Below are 16783 nucleotides of genomic sequence, written 5' to 3' on the forward strand. Positions count from 1 at the left end.
GATACCAGTCAACCCCCTTTTTTAATAGCCATGAAAAACCCAGATTGTCAGGTTCCCATGGAAATTACTTTGAGTCCCAGCCAGAAACAAGTAGTCATGGACTTATGCTGCCCACACATCAGACCAACTTTCCTCCAATCATCCAACTAGTTTCTTGGATGGAATAAAAATATGGTACTGGATGGGAGCAAATGTAATATTTACTTCAGAAATTTTCTCCCAAAATCTGGAAAAGCACAAAAATTGTCGCTCAGACACGGTACTGTAGTTTAACCTGTTTGATTTAATCAATTTAACTGAATGTTTTTGTCCATTTTCCTGGGTTTGTGAACACATTACTGATCGTCCTTTGCTCCAATACCATATTTTTATTCCATCCAAGCAACTAGTTGGATGGCTGGAGGATGTGTGGCCAGCATTAGTGGCCTAATACCAAGATTTGTTCACAGTTATACTGGGAAAACCCAAAATCATAGAACATGATGTTACACAACCTGGAGTGTAAAAAAAAAAACCCAGAGGCCGTACTGTACACCTGAGGCAAGATGCTGCATCTGGAGCTTAAGGTTCTGCAATGACTTCCAAAGGTTGAATAAATCTCGACAGGAGGGTACTCCCTAAAAATAAGGGTGCCTTCTTTGTCCAGGAACAGTGGGGGTGAGCCATCGAAGACAAAATAACTGGGAACAGTAGTTTTGGACTATCTAGGTGACCTAAAGTGCCATGTGGTAATTGTTGTGAGATCAATTCAAATATATAGGTGATATATGAGAAAAATGTGTGATACCATCTCTGCACTGGCCATAGCTGTGTCAGACTATGGCCCTTAAGCAGCCCATACACGCTGCGATGCGGGCTGTCCGATGTGTGCTTTGAGTTGCGCGCTCCCGCGGCACCTTATCGCACAGTACAAAAAGTATGTGCTTGCACATACTTTTTGTACTTAGTTTTCATCACATTGCATGCACAACGCATGCACAGGCAATGCGATGTGATGCGTGCTAGTTAAGCACTGAACGCACGCCTGTATCGGGACGTGTATGGGCGGCTTTATTCAGATCTGATCGCAGTACAAATTTGTTTGGAAAATTAGCAAAACCGTGTGCACTGCAGGTGGGGCAGATGTAACATGTGCAGAGAGAGTTAAATTTGGGTGGGGTGTGTTGAAACTGAAATCTAAATTGCAGTGTAAAAATAATGCAGCCAGTATTTACCCTGCACAGAAACAAAATAACTCACACAAATCTAACTCTCTCTGCACATGTTACATCTGCCCCACCTGCAGTGCACATGGTTTTGTCCACTTGAGAACAAATTTGTACTGCAATCAGATTTGAATAATGGCCTATGTATCAGACTATGACAATATACAGTATATGTGTGTATGTATGTGTGCGACTGTATATGTACAGATGTAGAAATGTGTGATTATGTATGTAGCCCACTGGTGCCAGTCACAGGAAGAGTGTCCTGGTGGAAAATCTCCCATAGCGTGTGCATCTCTTCAGACCCTGCTGCTGCTTTCCTTTTGTGACTTCTGTCTACAATCTATTTCATAGTTAGCTCTATTTCCCCAACTATCTCTCTCTTCTTGCTGGCGAATCGCCAGACTGTCTCCGCTGGCGATCCGCCAGCAGCCCGGCGCTCCATCTGACTCGCGCATCTCAGTTTCCAGGTGGCGGGAACCTGTCCGTCTCTGCTTCAGGGAGACGGACAGGGTCAGGGGGGGGGGTGCGGGGAGGCGGTGGGGATCCCGGGTGACCGTCGACAAGCCGGCGGGGACCCGGGGGAAGCGCCGTCAGAAGGGTGCGCGCGCGTCCCCTTTCGCAGAGCAGATGGCGGGGGATGGCGGCTGGCGATTTTGCCGCCATCCCCTGCAAAGACAACGCCGGCTCCATCTGTATATCTATATATACAATGGTCCCAGTGGCTTTGTGTGTGTGTGTATATATATATATATATATATATATATATATAGTGGTAGTGAGCGGCAGCAGGAGGAGGAGGAGGGTCTCCAGTGACTGGGGTGTGAGGAGGCGCCAGCAGAGCAGGAGTGCTGAGATTCAAGGCTTGGATCTTTTCCAGTAACACTCCCAAAATAGCAAGTTTTTTTGTATTTAAGGTACCCAAACCCTGAAAGGCTACAGGGGTCCCTGCTGCTAACAGACCCTTGTTTAATGTGAGTCATTCATTCATAATTTGTTTCTCACTTTAAACACTACAACTGGGTGTTATTTAATTTTTGACCACATGGTGGCAGCAGATCACCATTTATCATCAATCACTTTTAAAAGCTATTTTTCTTTCTACTAAATATATTCCTCTTCTTTTGTATTGGTACAACTCTGTCCGAGCCATACATCCACGGATAAGGAGGACCAGTCAGGAGACGGACACAAGAAAGATATCTCTACGAGCACATTCTATCTTTTAATCTGGTACGCATATCACCTTACTGTTTTAAGGATACTGTATGCACTATTGATGTTTCACACTGAAGGGGCAGTTGTCTACCATTGACTATATATATATATATATATATATATATATATATATATAGATATATAGATATATAGATATATAGATCCACAAAAAGCCTGCACTCGCACAGCTAAAGTCTTGGCAACAGTGGGGTGTTCTTTAAGGACCACAGGCGTGCCTGTGTCCATACACAAAACAAAAAAACCTACCAATAGGTAGGAAAGAACACTCGCCACAAAAACAACTGATACTGCTCCTAGTTGTTTTCAAATTAATAAAGATTCAACAAAAATATAACCCGTTTCACAGATCCATCATCCTCCAACGTTTCGTCATCTACAGTGACCTTTGTCAAGGAATGAAAAGGGGTCAGCAATGATGCAGTGATATCCAAAGACAACGGGACCAATTCCCAGGAGAAGGGAAGCCACAAAAGGCTTCCCTTCTCCTGGGAATTGGTCCCATTGTCTTTGGATATCACTGCATCATTGCTGACCCCTTTTCATTCCTTGACAAAGGTCACTGTAGATGACGAAACGTTGGAGGATGATGGATCTGTGAAACAGGTTATATTTTTGTTGAATCTTTATTCATTTGAAAACAACTAGGAGCAGTATCAGTTGTTTTTGTGGCGAGTGTTCTTTCCTACCTATTGGTAGGTTTTTTTGTTCCAGTATTCCAACTCGCGCTATACAGTAGTTTACAAGTTTGACTTTAAATATTTTGAAAATTCGGCAGCCTCACCACTCAGTTCCCTGAGGGGTAGGGAACAGACAAAACCCAATATTTTTACCCAATAGTGGTATGGCACCTGAATATTAATGTCCAAATACAGATTATAAGGTCCACATCCAATGAAGCGACAAGATGATATCTTCAGATATTTGTTTATTTGTCTTCACAGGATTATCGAGAATAAAAACCGCATGTAGAGAAATCCCAACGCGTTTAGTCTCACAGAGACTTCATCAGGGGAACATAACAGTCTTACAGTTATGGTTGTGATATGTGAATAAAGTTGAAAACTTCTTTTAGTGGTCACGTCTTCCACACTTTTTACGTGCAGTGAAATTTCTGTTTCCTATGATATGGATAAAATTCATCCGGTGATAAAAATATATAGGATCTCCAAAGTTACTTCTGGTCTCTCCAGAGAAGGCCAGGTGGCCTTCAGGCGCCATACCACTATTGGGTAAAAAAAAAATATATATATATATATATATATATAATATATATAGATATATCATGTATATTACAACATATTGCGCATTTCACTATATGCAACATTTTAAAGATACAAAGATTCAAAATGACATGACATATTTGTAAGAGGGTGCAAAGAACACCCTGCACCCTCATATCATTCAGTAGTTCAGAAATCTACCACATATGTCACATGCTGTCGGTACTGCTACCTCCACATGTGCAGCAGGGTGTCACCTCCCATATTCCTCTGCAGGACAAACTGATATGGGGGTGGCAGGACAATCCTCCAAAATCAGAATGGTTAGGAGATATGTTTAGCTAGCGATATACCACTGTGTTCTACCTCATCGTTGCTCAGACTGAGTTGTGCTATGTGTCTTTTTCAGCATTTCTTTAGTGAGCACAGGGCAGGAACTGACCCTCGGCTCCTGCCCTGTGATTACTAAAGAAATGCTGAAAAGACACATAGCACAACTCAGTCTGAATTAATCGAGCATGCTGGATATTAATCGCCGAGCGATAGTGACCCACGGGGGTCGTGCATCGCTATCGCCCATACATACACGGAGCGATGTTAGGGCATTTTCTAAGCAATCTAGTTACAGGTAGATCGCATAGAAAATGTCCTGAAATCACCCCGGGTGTAGGCCCCATTAGATACATTGTTATGTGCAGTCCCTGATAGATGAAAAGATGTTAGGAGTAATCAGAAGACAAATTATATGTTAATGTTCAATTATTTAAGCATACACCACATACAGCATAATACATTTCAAATGCTCATTAAAAATAAGAAGTTGCTGATAGTTGTATCACAAAAAAGTCACAGAAAGTAAAAGTTTCATATTTTATTTATTTACAGATCTGATTCCACCTTATCTTAGCATACAGAACAACCTAAATTAGTAAAATATCAAAGTGCATTGTTTAATTGATGTTGCAAGCATCCTGTAGCAAATTATATAATAAATAATTGTAAAAACAAATCAGCATACAATACACATGTAGCGCTCATTTTATTATCAAATCAAACATAGTAACGTTTCTGTGCTCATGGCTTATACATTAGAATAATCATTGCATTAAGGCAAATTAAATGGTTTACATTTCAAAATAATAAAGTGCATTTATACCATAAGAAAGGGGTCAAGAATACCTACAAGCAGAAATTGTTTAATGAGGCACAGGTGAACTCCTTCTGTGTGTTCTGCAATGCAGGCAGCACTGTAATAATGGCACATACTGTAATGCTGTTACTGATGCAACATGGCTTGGTCACTCCATTGTTGTTCTAGGATAAAGAAGTATATTTGGAATATAAGGTTTCACTATTGGAAAGGCCCAATTATTTAGAAAAACTCAAGGGTACAGGTGTTGATTCTGATTTAGGTGCAACTCAAAAAAAGACAAAGTAGCTGCATCTGGAACAAACCATGATCCACTGCAGGGGGTACATTTATATATTTGCATACAGGGTAAATACTGTCTGTTTTTGCTTAAAGCCAACAAATAAATGACCACTTTATTTAGAATTTAGTTTGGACACACCCTCCCCAAATTTAGATCTCTACACATTTTACACCTACCCACCTGAAGTGCAAAGCAACTAGCTCTTTTTTGCTCCTGTATACTCCCAACTCCCAGTCAGCCCACAATGTTTGTGTTCCGCGTGCAGCATTATTCAGAGTTAAAGCACTAATATTCAGTAAGTGTATACATTTGTAAAAATTCGTATTATATTCACCGTTATTGATCTTCCAAACTTCTATCCTATTGCCTGGCCAAGTGTTTAACATTGTTGCCTCAGAGCACCTAAATCATAGGCTCCATTATGACAAATGACAATATTTGTGTGAAGTTTGCATATCCTCTTTGTGTCTGCTCAGTTTCCAGCCATAGTCCAAAAACATGGTAAGTAATTTAAACAGTTCATGTTTTCCACATCTCCTCACAGATTTGCAAGCAGCGGTGTCTCCTACCTCCCTGTAGAAGGGGAACTGCCACTACCCATGCCCAGAGACAATGAGAAGAGACAGCTACCCTGACCAGCTGCATCCCAGTACCTGCATAATCAATCTGGCATGCGCTGGGCATGTACATAACAGGAGGTGGGAACTACCCATGCGCAAAACAGCTTCTGTGGTCTGCATCAGCTACAGACCATAGGAATCGGCCAGTGCCGATGATAAGACAGGGACTGCCCGTCCTGTGGGTGACTGAAAGGTAGCACATTTCAATAGGACGTCCCTTCCAGTCACAATGTAGCCAATGCAGTCACACTTTGCAACTGGCTCAAGGAGGTTGTGGATTTGACTGGGGGGGGGGGGGGGGGGGGGGGGGGCATGAAGTCCTGTAAGATTCTGCCAGTGATCAAAAGTGAAATAATTAGATCCATTGTGGATCTTTCGAAATGTGTCAGTGGGTAGTGAATACACATGTGCACCTACTGTGATCTGTAATTCTTGAGCTGTTTGGGGTATATATATATATATATATATATATATTTATTACTAACAGTGTTTAAGTCTACATATTAACACTTTTTAAATCAAATTCCCTTGGTGGAATCTGCCTGAGCAGACGTGGTTTAAATGAACTTGTTTCCCAATATGAAATAAAAGATATACACTTGTATTGCTAGCGCTTCACTTGGTAACACACTGTTAATCAAAGCCTGACTTGCTAATTAGTATGCCTATTAAAACGAACTCTAGTATATTTACTATATGTAATGGAATAATGAAATGATGTAAACAGAACCAGACAGGGGTCTTTGAATAGCTTACTAGATACATCACACCAAGGAAACTATCAGCTTAAACTACTTGAAGGAGAATCATCACCAACGCTATACTGGTGCAAGGCAGGCACATGTGACAAATAAAAAATACAGATAGGCAACTGCTAAAGGCAGACATAACTGTAACTAGACTACTAAAGTGGTAGTCATCATGGGAAAACCTTCTTATCTTGTACAATTGTCAGCAGTTGTCCTTTTATTGATTTACATTAAGAGAATCATTAGTAGTGCACTCATGCATGAACAATTTAGATTATGTTGGAGTCATTGTTATGTAGGCCAGTGGTTCACAAAAATGGGTGCTACCGCCCCTGATGGGAAGGAAAGTGCGTGTGTGGGGGGGGAATTTTCCGCAGACGTAAGTACAATGTTGACCAGTGCACGCCCCAGTTACATACTGCGATTCTGGCGTGCAGAAGTAAGGGGCATGGCCACATGTTATGCCCCCATCTCTCCTGGACCTGATCGGCACACAGAGAGAGCCGCTGGACTCACCGCGAGTTGACTTGACTTAAAATATTGACCCAATGTCTAAGAGATAAGACTTGTGCCCTGTATTTATTTTTGTAAGTGTGAGCTTTCAAAAATATTCCTGTATGTGTCTATATTGTACAGCATTTACATGATTATGGACTATTTGCAGCACTACAGGAGCCCGCATCGTTAATGAGATTACACATTGTGCGGGCACATTAACAGAAATGCCCGATAATATCGGTAGTGATATCGTTAGTGTGCATATTGCTAACAATTATCACGTGTATGCACCTTCAGGGCTACTTCTTGAAGGCTCATAGTTATATAAAGAAATCAATTCCTATTTTCATACAGAAGAGGGCGTCAGCGCCACAAAGATGACTGATGCATGGGTAGCATACACAGCAGTATATGCAGAGCCAGGTGTACAGTAATGACAATGGACATTACAACCCAAAAAGGCAAAATATATAATTCAGTACAAGCATACAGTAGTTTCATGCGCACAAGATAAGCTACTGTACACTAATGAGCAAAACCTAGATGTTTAAGTTCTTTGTAATGCGTTCCTAATATAATCTAATTCTGTGCTCTTTGGATTATATCTATGGTCAGAATTAAGCCATTGGATTCCTCTCCCTCTCTCTCAGTATATATCGGTGGGAAAAGCGCAATGACTTCAAGAAGCTTCCAACACAAATACACTATAGTTAAGCCTTATGGTGTATTTCTTCCATTTATCAGCAATTAATAGCTTGCTGTAACAGATACTAATATACCATGTGACTTGTACTCTTTCTTGCGTGACACATTTTGTGAAGTGTTAGAGGCATCTTAGTAAATTTACAGCTCTTATGACAACTTGGAAATGTCAGAATCCACAGAATAGTGATTGTTGAATTACCTTGGCAACAGTGATACTTGGAGACTGAATTTTAACACGTTAAAAAAATATAATTCAAACTCTGCAGACCAGCTTAAGTCATAAATGGACCCTGTACTCGGCATGTAAACTAACGTCTTAAAGAACTGCAGCTTGGTTACCCTATGTATGAGGTACATGTTATTACTGATACAAATAACTAAACCACAGATCTGATTGTGATTGTACAGTGTTTTAGTACAAGACAACTACTAACCTACTGTATATAATTAATGAAAGTGCATAGACAAATAAGGTCAATCATCTGACCCTACTTGGCTATGTAGAGGACATATGCAGGTATTACGATAACCAAAATGTTTCTATATCTTAAGATGTTGCACTCTTATACTAACCTGCAATTGTCAGTCTTTGCAAATGTTACTACTCTTTCTGTCCAGATGCACTGATCATAAGGGTTGTCAGGAGTAACGAGATCTGTTTGTAAACCTTGATATGCACCAAGTGAAAAGAAACACGTCATCAGAGTTGTTTTTTTCCTTTAAAATATGGCTCATACCTGCCGTAAGTAGAGTACATATACAACTCCATGCAACAATCTCAAGGTGCAATAAGGAAAAGATCTGTGAGATACAGTAGCTGATAGTTCATGTGAGTGACAACAATATTCTAAAGGGAGAAATACCATAAGCTAACAGCTTTGCTTTTACTTTCCAGAATTACTCTTGCTGTGTATTACATTCTTTGTTTTATTTTCTGTGAGGGTTCCCTGTGTTCCTCACGATTAGTACTAATAGGAGTGGTAAATGTTATACACTAATGTCCCCCCAGTAGACTAGATAAAAATCCTGAAGAAGGCTTCTTGCCCTCGGGTTCTTGGCTTGATGAATGACCCAGTTCTTCTTCTATGTCCTCAAGCTCTGACTGGTCCAACAGTTCAAAGTCATCAGCTTCCTCGCTGTCAGTATCCTCAATGGAGCTTGCAGCCGGAGGTTGTGAGGTGAGCAAGACTGACTGTAACTGGTCTGTAATAGCTGCTGAGACAGCAGCTGTGATAGCCTCCCCAGCCGTACCAGTGAGTAGATGGTATGGCTGCTCACTGCCCAGGAGCAATGACAGCGCTGCAGATGAACATTTCTCAAGACTTGATTTGTGACTCTCTTCATGCTTGTTCTTTGGCTTAGAAGGGAGGCCTATGCTTGAGTCTTCATCATTGGACCCTGAACCATTCTCTGGAGAGGGGAATTCAACCAGGTCTCTAGTGAAGGCCTCCTCCTGGTCACTTGGCCGATCAAGATCTGCATTTAAAAAAAAAAATCTCTGTGGTGAAATGTGTCTTTCAAAGATGTAAATAAATACAATAGTAACCATGAAATAAGGGTCTGGGTACGAAATCCTGGCAGTTACTATCCCAATGGTCAGGATGCCAAGGGTTACTATACCGTTGAATCACAGTAAGTAATAAAGCGGTGGTAAAGAAATGCTACGGACCTTGGTGTGCCATCTACATGTCTGCAGTGTGCTTCTAAAGGTTCCCATACACTGAAGCGATTTAGTCCAATTGCGACCAATCGGGCCGTCAATTCTTAGCAAATCGCCTCTCCCTGACATGTAGTTGGGTCCAATGCGCACGGGACCGGCTGGCCGTCCGACCACCTGTTCTGGGACCTCCCTCCAGGTGGCGAGGCGGGCAGGAAGCAGGGACACATGCGATCCATCACAACGGATTGCATGTGTCCCTGCCGCCGGGAAGGTCCTGGTGGCTTGCAGGGTATCGGGTGTCCGAACACTGCTGCGAGACATCGCAGCAGTGTATGGGCACCTTTAGAATGTTTCATCCTCTCCACAAACCAAGATGCACATCTAGTTTGCTGACACATAAATAGAGAGTAAGCATGCATCATACACTACACGGGCCAGCCAGGCGAGCCGGTATAAAACCATCACGTACAGTAATGCTTCATATATGAACTACCATAAACTATGTATACTCAGCATCTTTATAATCTACCTTTTCATAAGTCTATTTTTGACAAAAAAGTGTTAGATATACCCTATGAAGAGCATTTAAATCCACAAAGATCGAATTGATCATCAATGCTTTTGAAAATGAATAGAGCATAAAATATGTCATTAGCATCACAAGTTATTTGTTAAATAGTTTTAGTTGGGATATTTTATTTCATAGCTATTATATGGTGACCTTACACACTCATCCCACAACAACCTACACCTAACTGAACAACAGTATCTAACTGTAAGCCTAGACCTAATACTCACTATCAGGATTGTGACCATGAGATGGTGTGGTGCCCTCTGGTTTCCTGAATACATCCCTATTGCCCTAATATATCTCAGTTTCATTGCTATGGACTAATTTCCTTTTTAGAAGCCTTATCTATAACTACAGATAGTGGTTTTGGAATGTGTTGCGAGTGTAAGATCACTGTAGAATGTTCTGGTAGTTCTGAAGCCGTACCATCTGATGTATCGGTCTGTGGAGTGTACCCTTCTGAGAGGTTGAATGATCCATTGTCTGTCCAGGACAAATCGGAAGGTTCTGTGTCAGAAACAGACAGCTCCTTGGCTACTTTTTCATGACTGATCTATATAAAAAGTAATGTAAAATAAGCAATCACGTCAAGTTGATATAAACTGTAACACAGCCACATCACAAATGCAATCAAAATTACAATGATCCTGATGAAATGCATTCGCAAACTGTACCTGCCGAAGAGCTGGAAATTCTCCAGGACATTCCATGAATCTTACAAGGGGGTTATTTTGGTTCACTCTTTCTGACAAATTCCTTCTTAGATGGACAAAACCATGCGCACTGCAGGGGGGGGGGGGGGGGCAGATGCAACATGTGCAGAGAGAATTAGATTACACTGCAATATAGATTTCTAATTCTCTCTGCACAAGTTACATCTGCCCCACCTGCAGTGCACATGGTTTTGTCCATCTAAGCAGGAATTTGTCAGAAAGAGTGAACCAAAATAACCCCCTAAGCCTCAGTTACATATTGATGGCAGCACTAACCACTGGCCCTTGCAATAAAGCTGTTTTGCACATCAAGTCCCTGCATTTCCTGTTCTACAGCAAACGCTTAAATAACTGTAGGACAGCAAGCAAAACATTTAAGGCTAAAGCTGTCCATTACCAACAGGGGAAATATCTTTACAGCAGGAGACAGTGATGTTTTATATACAAATACAGACCTACAAATTACTGCAGAGAGATTGCAGCCACAAAAACACATGGATCCAGCTTATCTCGGATCCTGTATGAAAAATCAGGCAAATTTTTGGCCAAAAATAATAATTTGAGTTTCCCCCTAAACATTAATTAATTACTGTAGATCATAGTCCGGCAATGAAATACTGCAATTAAGATACTTAATTACACATTCACCTACATCAGAAAACTTGTTTCTAAAAATAATACTATAAGAAATACTTGTACATGTTCAATACTTTTATTCTTGTAATTATGGGGTTGATGTATGAAGCAGTGATAAGGGAGGAGAAGTGAGCCAGAGAAGTTACCCAAGGCAACCAATCAGCTGATCTGTATAATTTTATGTTATGCAAATTATAGATGTTACTTCACTGATTATTGGTTGCCATGGGTCACTTCTCTACTGGCTCACTTCTCCCTTATCACTGCTTCATACAGTACATCTATCCCAATACCTCACCCCTGGCAATGGCTTAGATATTTTCAATCTAAAGTATATTTGTCACCTGAGGACACAATTCAGAGAGTTCTACTTCACTGTCGTCTGCTACAATATTTTCCTGTTCTGTGAAAGAAAAGAAAACAAGATTCAAGGCGCTTTACGTCTTTAACTTATACTTAAAAAAAAAAAGACTCTTAAGTTCTCCGGTGTACATTAAGGGGGTATGCAATGTGCCGCCGCTAATTCCGACGTGGGAAATAGCGGTGGCTCCCTATTCAATGCTGTCATTAACGACAGCATTGATGCGGGATCATGGCAGAACGGAACAGACTTCAGAAGCTGTTGGGCCCGTTCTGCGAATAACGGCCGTGGAATGTCGAAATCCAGGCCGCAGATCCACGCCCCCTTTGCGCCCGTCGGCAGGCGGAACATTGAATCCCATCTGTTGTTAAGCGGTCGGTCTGACCGCAAACGGGCCAGGATCACGGCTGTCGGCGGGGATCAACAGCCGTGATCCCAGATTGCATACCCCCCTAAATATGTGGCTGGTCACACTGTGTATGCAGAGTAAAATAGACCTGCATTTATTTTCCCCAAAATTTTATGCTGCTTTCACATCGCCAAACCTGCTTAGACCCGGTATTTAAAACGTTTCTTAAAATGGGTCAAAGCAGGTTTTGCCCCTTTCAGACCGCACATATTACCCGGTATTATACCGGGTCTAAGCAGGTTTCGCGGTGTGAAAGCATCATTCAAATCCCTTTCACAAGCATGCTGAGTACTGCCACTAATGAGCGGGACTCAGCACAGTGAATATTTAATGAGCGGGTCTCCGCCCCCTGCATATGGAATGAGCAGTCCCACTCAGTCCCGTTGCATCCTTGGATGTAACATAGATCACTTATGCAAGCAGGAGGCATCTACTAATATCATCTACTAATATCAGATGCCTTTTGCAGAATTAAAATATCAGTACTGTCGCTGCATGTAATCATAGCACTTTTAACAACATCTGAATCAGCCCCTAGCTGAGGAGGATGACAGCATCAGCATATAAGCAGTAAATGCCATTTAAAAAAAAAAATTGAATAATAAGAAAATATGGCATCACCAAAAATACCTTAATTAGCCAAAACAATGTTATGATTATGACTTAAGCAGTAGAGAATACAACAAAAGGTATACCCACCACCAGACAAGGCTGGTGGGCAAAAAGTGTCTCCTATCACCATGAAAGGCAAACCACCTGAATATGTGGGTTGTTGAGAAGTGTGGTAAGAAAAAAAATTGCTTTTATTTTTTGACAGTCTCCCCTGAGGTTGTGTTCCCTCCCAGGGTTATAACACACAATTACTGATGATTTATAGATTTTTTTTTATATTAATTTAGCTCTGGATGGTCACCCTCAATGAAGATCGATTTTTGTATTTATTGCACATTTACAGAACTCACACCCTGTTACATAGCCTCGGTCTTCAGCTGCAATTTTGTGTGTTCACTTTTTTGGGATACGGTCATATTGTCGACCCGACTTAGGTCGACACCATTGGGTCGACAGGCAACAAGGTCACAGGGTTCTAGGTCAACATGGATGAAGGTCGACAGGTGTCTAGGTCGACATGGTTTTAGGTCGACATGGGTTAGGTCAACAGGTTGCGAGATTGACATGGGTTTTTTGAGCTGGCATGTGCCGACAGGCGGTATTTCATGCCCTACCATCCACTAGAGCGTGGTGGGAGAATAAAATAGTGTGCTGAGTGCAGCGAGGCACCATGCCCGAAGCATTGCGAGTGAAGCAAGCAATGCGAGGGGCTGCAGTTGACTTCCAACTGAGTCCATGTCGACTGTGTCGACATTCGGGGTAAAAAAACAGTGAAGAAATCCATGTCAACCCGCGGTCTGTCAACCTAACCCATGTCGACCTAACGCATTTGTTGACCTAAGTCATACGGACAATACGATCCACACCCCACCCACTTTTTTAGATTTTGCTCATTCAACACTTGAACGCAAAGCAGGACCTGAATAAAGGTTCCAGTTGCCCTCTGCACATGTAGCTCCCCTTGTAATTCTGGTAGACAGATGTCGCTCAGGGACTCGCAATTGATACTGCCCACGTGCATGTAACGAAGGTTAAACTACTGGCATTGTGGTGTGTGAAGGAACTTTGGCTTTAAGTTTCCAGCTGGCACTGTAGCATAAAGTAAGGGTTCCATCATAAGTGACATTGGTACAGTCATCTGTCAGTCACCTTAAGAACTTTACCCCCACGGTACATCGGGATGGGTGATAGCTAACTAGCATGGAATAAATTAGGCCTTAATTTTATTCCTCGACTGTCATGTGCAAGGCGCCTCCCCCACAGTCCTGGCACCCTAGGCTGCAGCCTAATCAGCCTACTGGTTAATCTGGCACGGATGCAAAGATTTAGATACTAGGGTACAATTTTATGTACTAAGCAGAGTTTCCTCACAGTCATGTCCCTGATTTTTGTTGAAAAAACACACAATAGATCTTATGCGTTTAATTTTACATAAGATCTATTGTAAGATCTGCAACTCCCTGCATACTCGTCATTAGTAGCTTCTTCAGAACATGACCCGCGGGCCCACATATCGGATCGTAATCATACCAAAAACACACACAATACATAGCCTGAGCGTTCTGACGTATGGCCATCTTATGAAGCATGACTGTAATGCACATAATCAAAACGTGTTGATAATTATATATACTTTCTATACACTGTTTTCTTTCACCAAAATAAAAGCTCATGCCACAGAGATCTCTACAATCACAGACGCTCTATTTATATCCACCAAGCTAGATTGTTATGTTCCCCAGATTGTACAACATCTCACTGAAAACAACTGTATTTTTGTTTATTTATGAGGCAGCACCCACCCTATGGAATGACCTTCTATGCACATTAAGACTCTCCTTTAGCTTCCAAATTTTTAAGCGTTCCCTGAAAACTCACCTCTTCAGGCAAGCGTATCATATCAGGACCCCCACACAACCAACAGTAGCATTCATTATTGCATCCCATAAGGACTGTCTTGTAATCTGGTGGGACTGCCATGCTATCGAATCCTATCCTTATGTATCCCTCCTATTATCCCTATAGATTGTAAACTTGCGAGCAGGGCCCTCCTACCTCCATGTCGGGTTGTTTCTACCCAGTTTGTTTATCCCTGTTGTTTCCAATTGTAAAGCGCAACGGAATATGATGTGCTATATAAGAAACTTCAAATAAATAAATAACTGAATGACTGTTGGGCTTGTGTTTGAGATTTGTTGACTTTCAAAAGAAATTTGCACACTTACTGGCTCTGGCATTCTTCCACTGAATCACATAGGACTGTAACCCAAAATCCAGCTTCTGCAGAACTGGATTTAACTTGCTGTATACTCTCTGTCCAAATTCATTACATTTTAACAATGGACACAAGAAGGCACACAATACTGTTTTTGGGGGAAAAAAAGAAATGAAAGAAGCATTAATGGCATTTTAATTCTTCTTCACTAAATGCAGGTAATATCAAAGCCAACTAACAAAAAGGGTATAGATAGATAGATAGATAGATAGATCAGGGTTGCCGACTTTAAGATTCTCCTCTCCGGGAGAAGCCCGGAGAGGAGAGTTTCAGCAGCCGCTCAGGGGGCGGGGCTTACGAGTGACATCACTAAGCCCCGCCCCCATGTTGTTAAAGCCGCGAATTCAGTGATCTCCGTGGAGGGGGCGGGGCTAAAATGACGCGATTGTGCCGTTTTAGCTCCGCCCTCTCCTCTAAGACCCGAGGATTGCGGCATTTTAATGCCGCAATCCGGGGGTCAGCGGGGGTCCCCCCTGAATCCGGGAGGGTTGCCCACCCTTCCGGGGACCGGGAGGGGGTACCCGATTTTCGGGAGACTCCCGGAAATTCCGGGAGGGTCGGCAACCCTGAGATAGATAGATAGAGAATTATCATTTAGTTTTATTCGATAAAGCCATGGGATTAATTCAGATATGACCGCTCATCCATGAATTTGCTTGGGGGATGATTATCAACTATGCATGCGTACGGTTCATAATAAGCATGCGCGAGGCCATGCTGTAAAGAAATCCTGTTATTTTTTTCTGCAATCTATTCCTGGTTAACAGGAAGTGGGGGTGGAAACTGGCCGTTTAGTGGGAGTACTAAGAAAAATACAGGCGTGCCTAGAAAAATGCTGGGAGTGTCCAGAAAAATAAAATCATTTGATGATGAGCCTGGTACGATGGGTTTTAGACATATTTGCTCAGCTGCAAATAGCTTTGTAGCCGTACACAACCATTTGCACAGCGAGCAGTTAATTTGCAAGGCGGGATTTGACTCTAGCCAGGCTGAGTCTACCCGAACGCTTGGCACTGCGAATTTTATGGCCATGCGATCAGGTCTGAATTAGATCTATGTGCAGGATGATTCCCTTGATTCATGGGAGATACGAAGTTATAAAATAAATATATATCCAGGTTTTGATTCTTAAAACATGCATTATAAATGAGGGGGATTTGCCATTGCAATGCGTTAAAGGTGAGTCACTCCATTATTTCAGTATTAGTGGCATAATAAGTGCACAATGTGCAATGACAATAAATACACCATCACCTGTACAGGTAGTTAAAACATCCATAACTTACATATTAAATAAGAGAGGACTAGCCCAGGAATGTAGCTTCCCAAAATAGTGAAGAATGTGCACACACTGCAGACCAGGAGGCAAAACTGCAAAACAATAACATAAATACAGGATGTGACCAGGTGGTAAACTGCATTCTGTCAGTAGGAAAATTTTAATTATGTTTGTAATAAGTTTTAATTTCAGCACATGTCATCAACAGAGCATCTACGGGATTGCAGGGCCTTGAAAAATGAACCATTCTAAAAAATTTATATATTTAAGTTAAAAACAAAATGCAAAACTAAGAAAGGATCTATAAAATGTTGGAAGATAATAGGTGGGATGTGTAGTCCAAAAACAGCTGGAGAGCCAAGGTACTCATCACTGCAACAGGACATCTCAATTTGAAAGTTAAAATCTGCATACATTGCTGACATGAGTTTGGTTGTTGTCATCATGATCAAGCATTCTCTTGAAGGTCTGACTGTACAGGTGGGAGTTTAAATGGTCTGATACACCTGCGGCTGTATAGGCATCGAGCAGCACGGACAGTGTAATGGTTAGCTTTACTGCTTCACAGCGCTGAGGTCATGGGTTCGATTCCCACCAT

At 41.7% G+C, this 16783-nt stretch overlaps 1 protein-coding gene across 2 annotated transcripts in view; it reads right to left on the bottom strand.

Annotated features, from left to right (window-relative positions):
• Positions 1 to 4520: 4520 nt before the first annotated feature.
• The window catches only part of RETREG1 (reticulophagy regulator 1), a 177738-nt gene continuing 165475 nt past the window's right edge, over positions 4521 to 16783 (bottom strand). For both annotated transcript variants that reach the window (XM_083188106.1, XM_083188107.1), the window contains 5 exons: positions 16193 to 16277; positions 14857 to 14994; positions 11594 to 11652; positions 10327 to 10453; positions 4521 to 9145 (listed from right to left, as the gene is read on the bottom strand). In XM_083188106.1, the coding sequence (XP_083044232.1) occupies positions 8664 to 9145; positions 10327 to 10453; positions 11594 to 11652; positions 14857 to 14994; positions 16193 to 16277 (891 nt within the window). In that variant the 3' untranslated portion in view covers positions 4521 to 8663. The remainder of the gene's footprint in view (positions 9146 to 10326; positions 10454 to 11593; positions 11653 to 14856; positions 14995 to 16192; positions 16278 to 16783) is intronic.

Source organism: Crinia signifera, chromosome 5, assembly GCF_055691185.1.
Source record: "Crinia signifera chromosome 5, ASM5569118v1, whole genome shotgun sequence".
NCBI classification, from domain to species: Eukaryota; Metazoa; Chordata; class Amphibia; order Anura; family Myobatrachidae; genus Crinia; species Crinia signifera.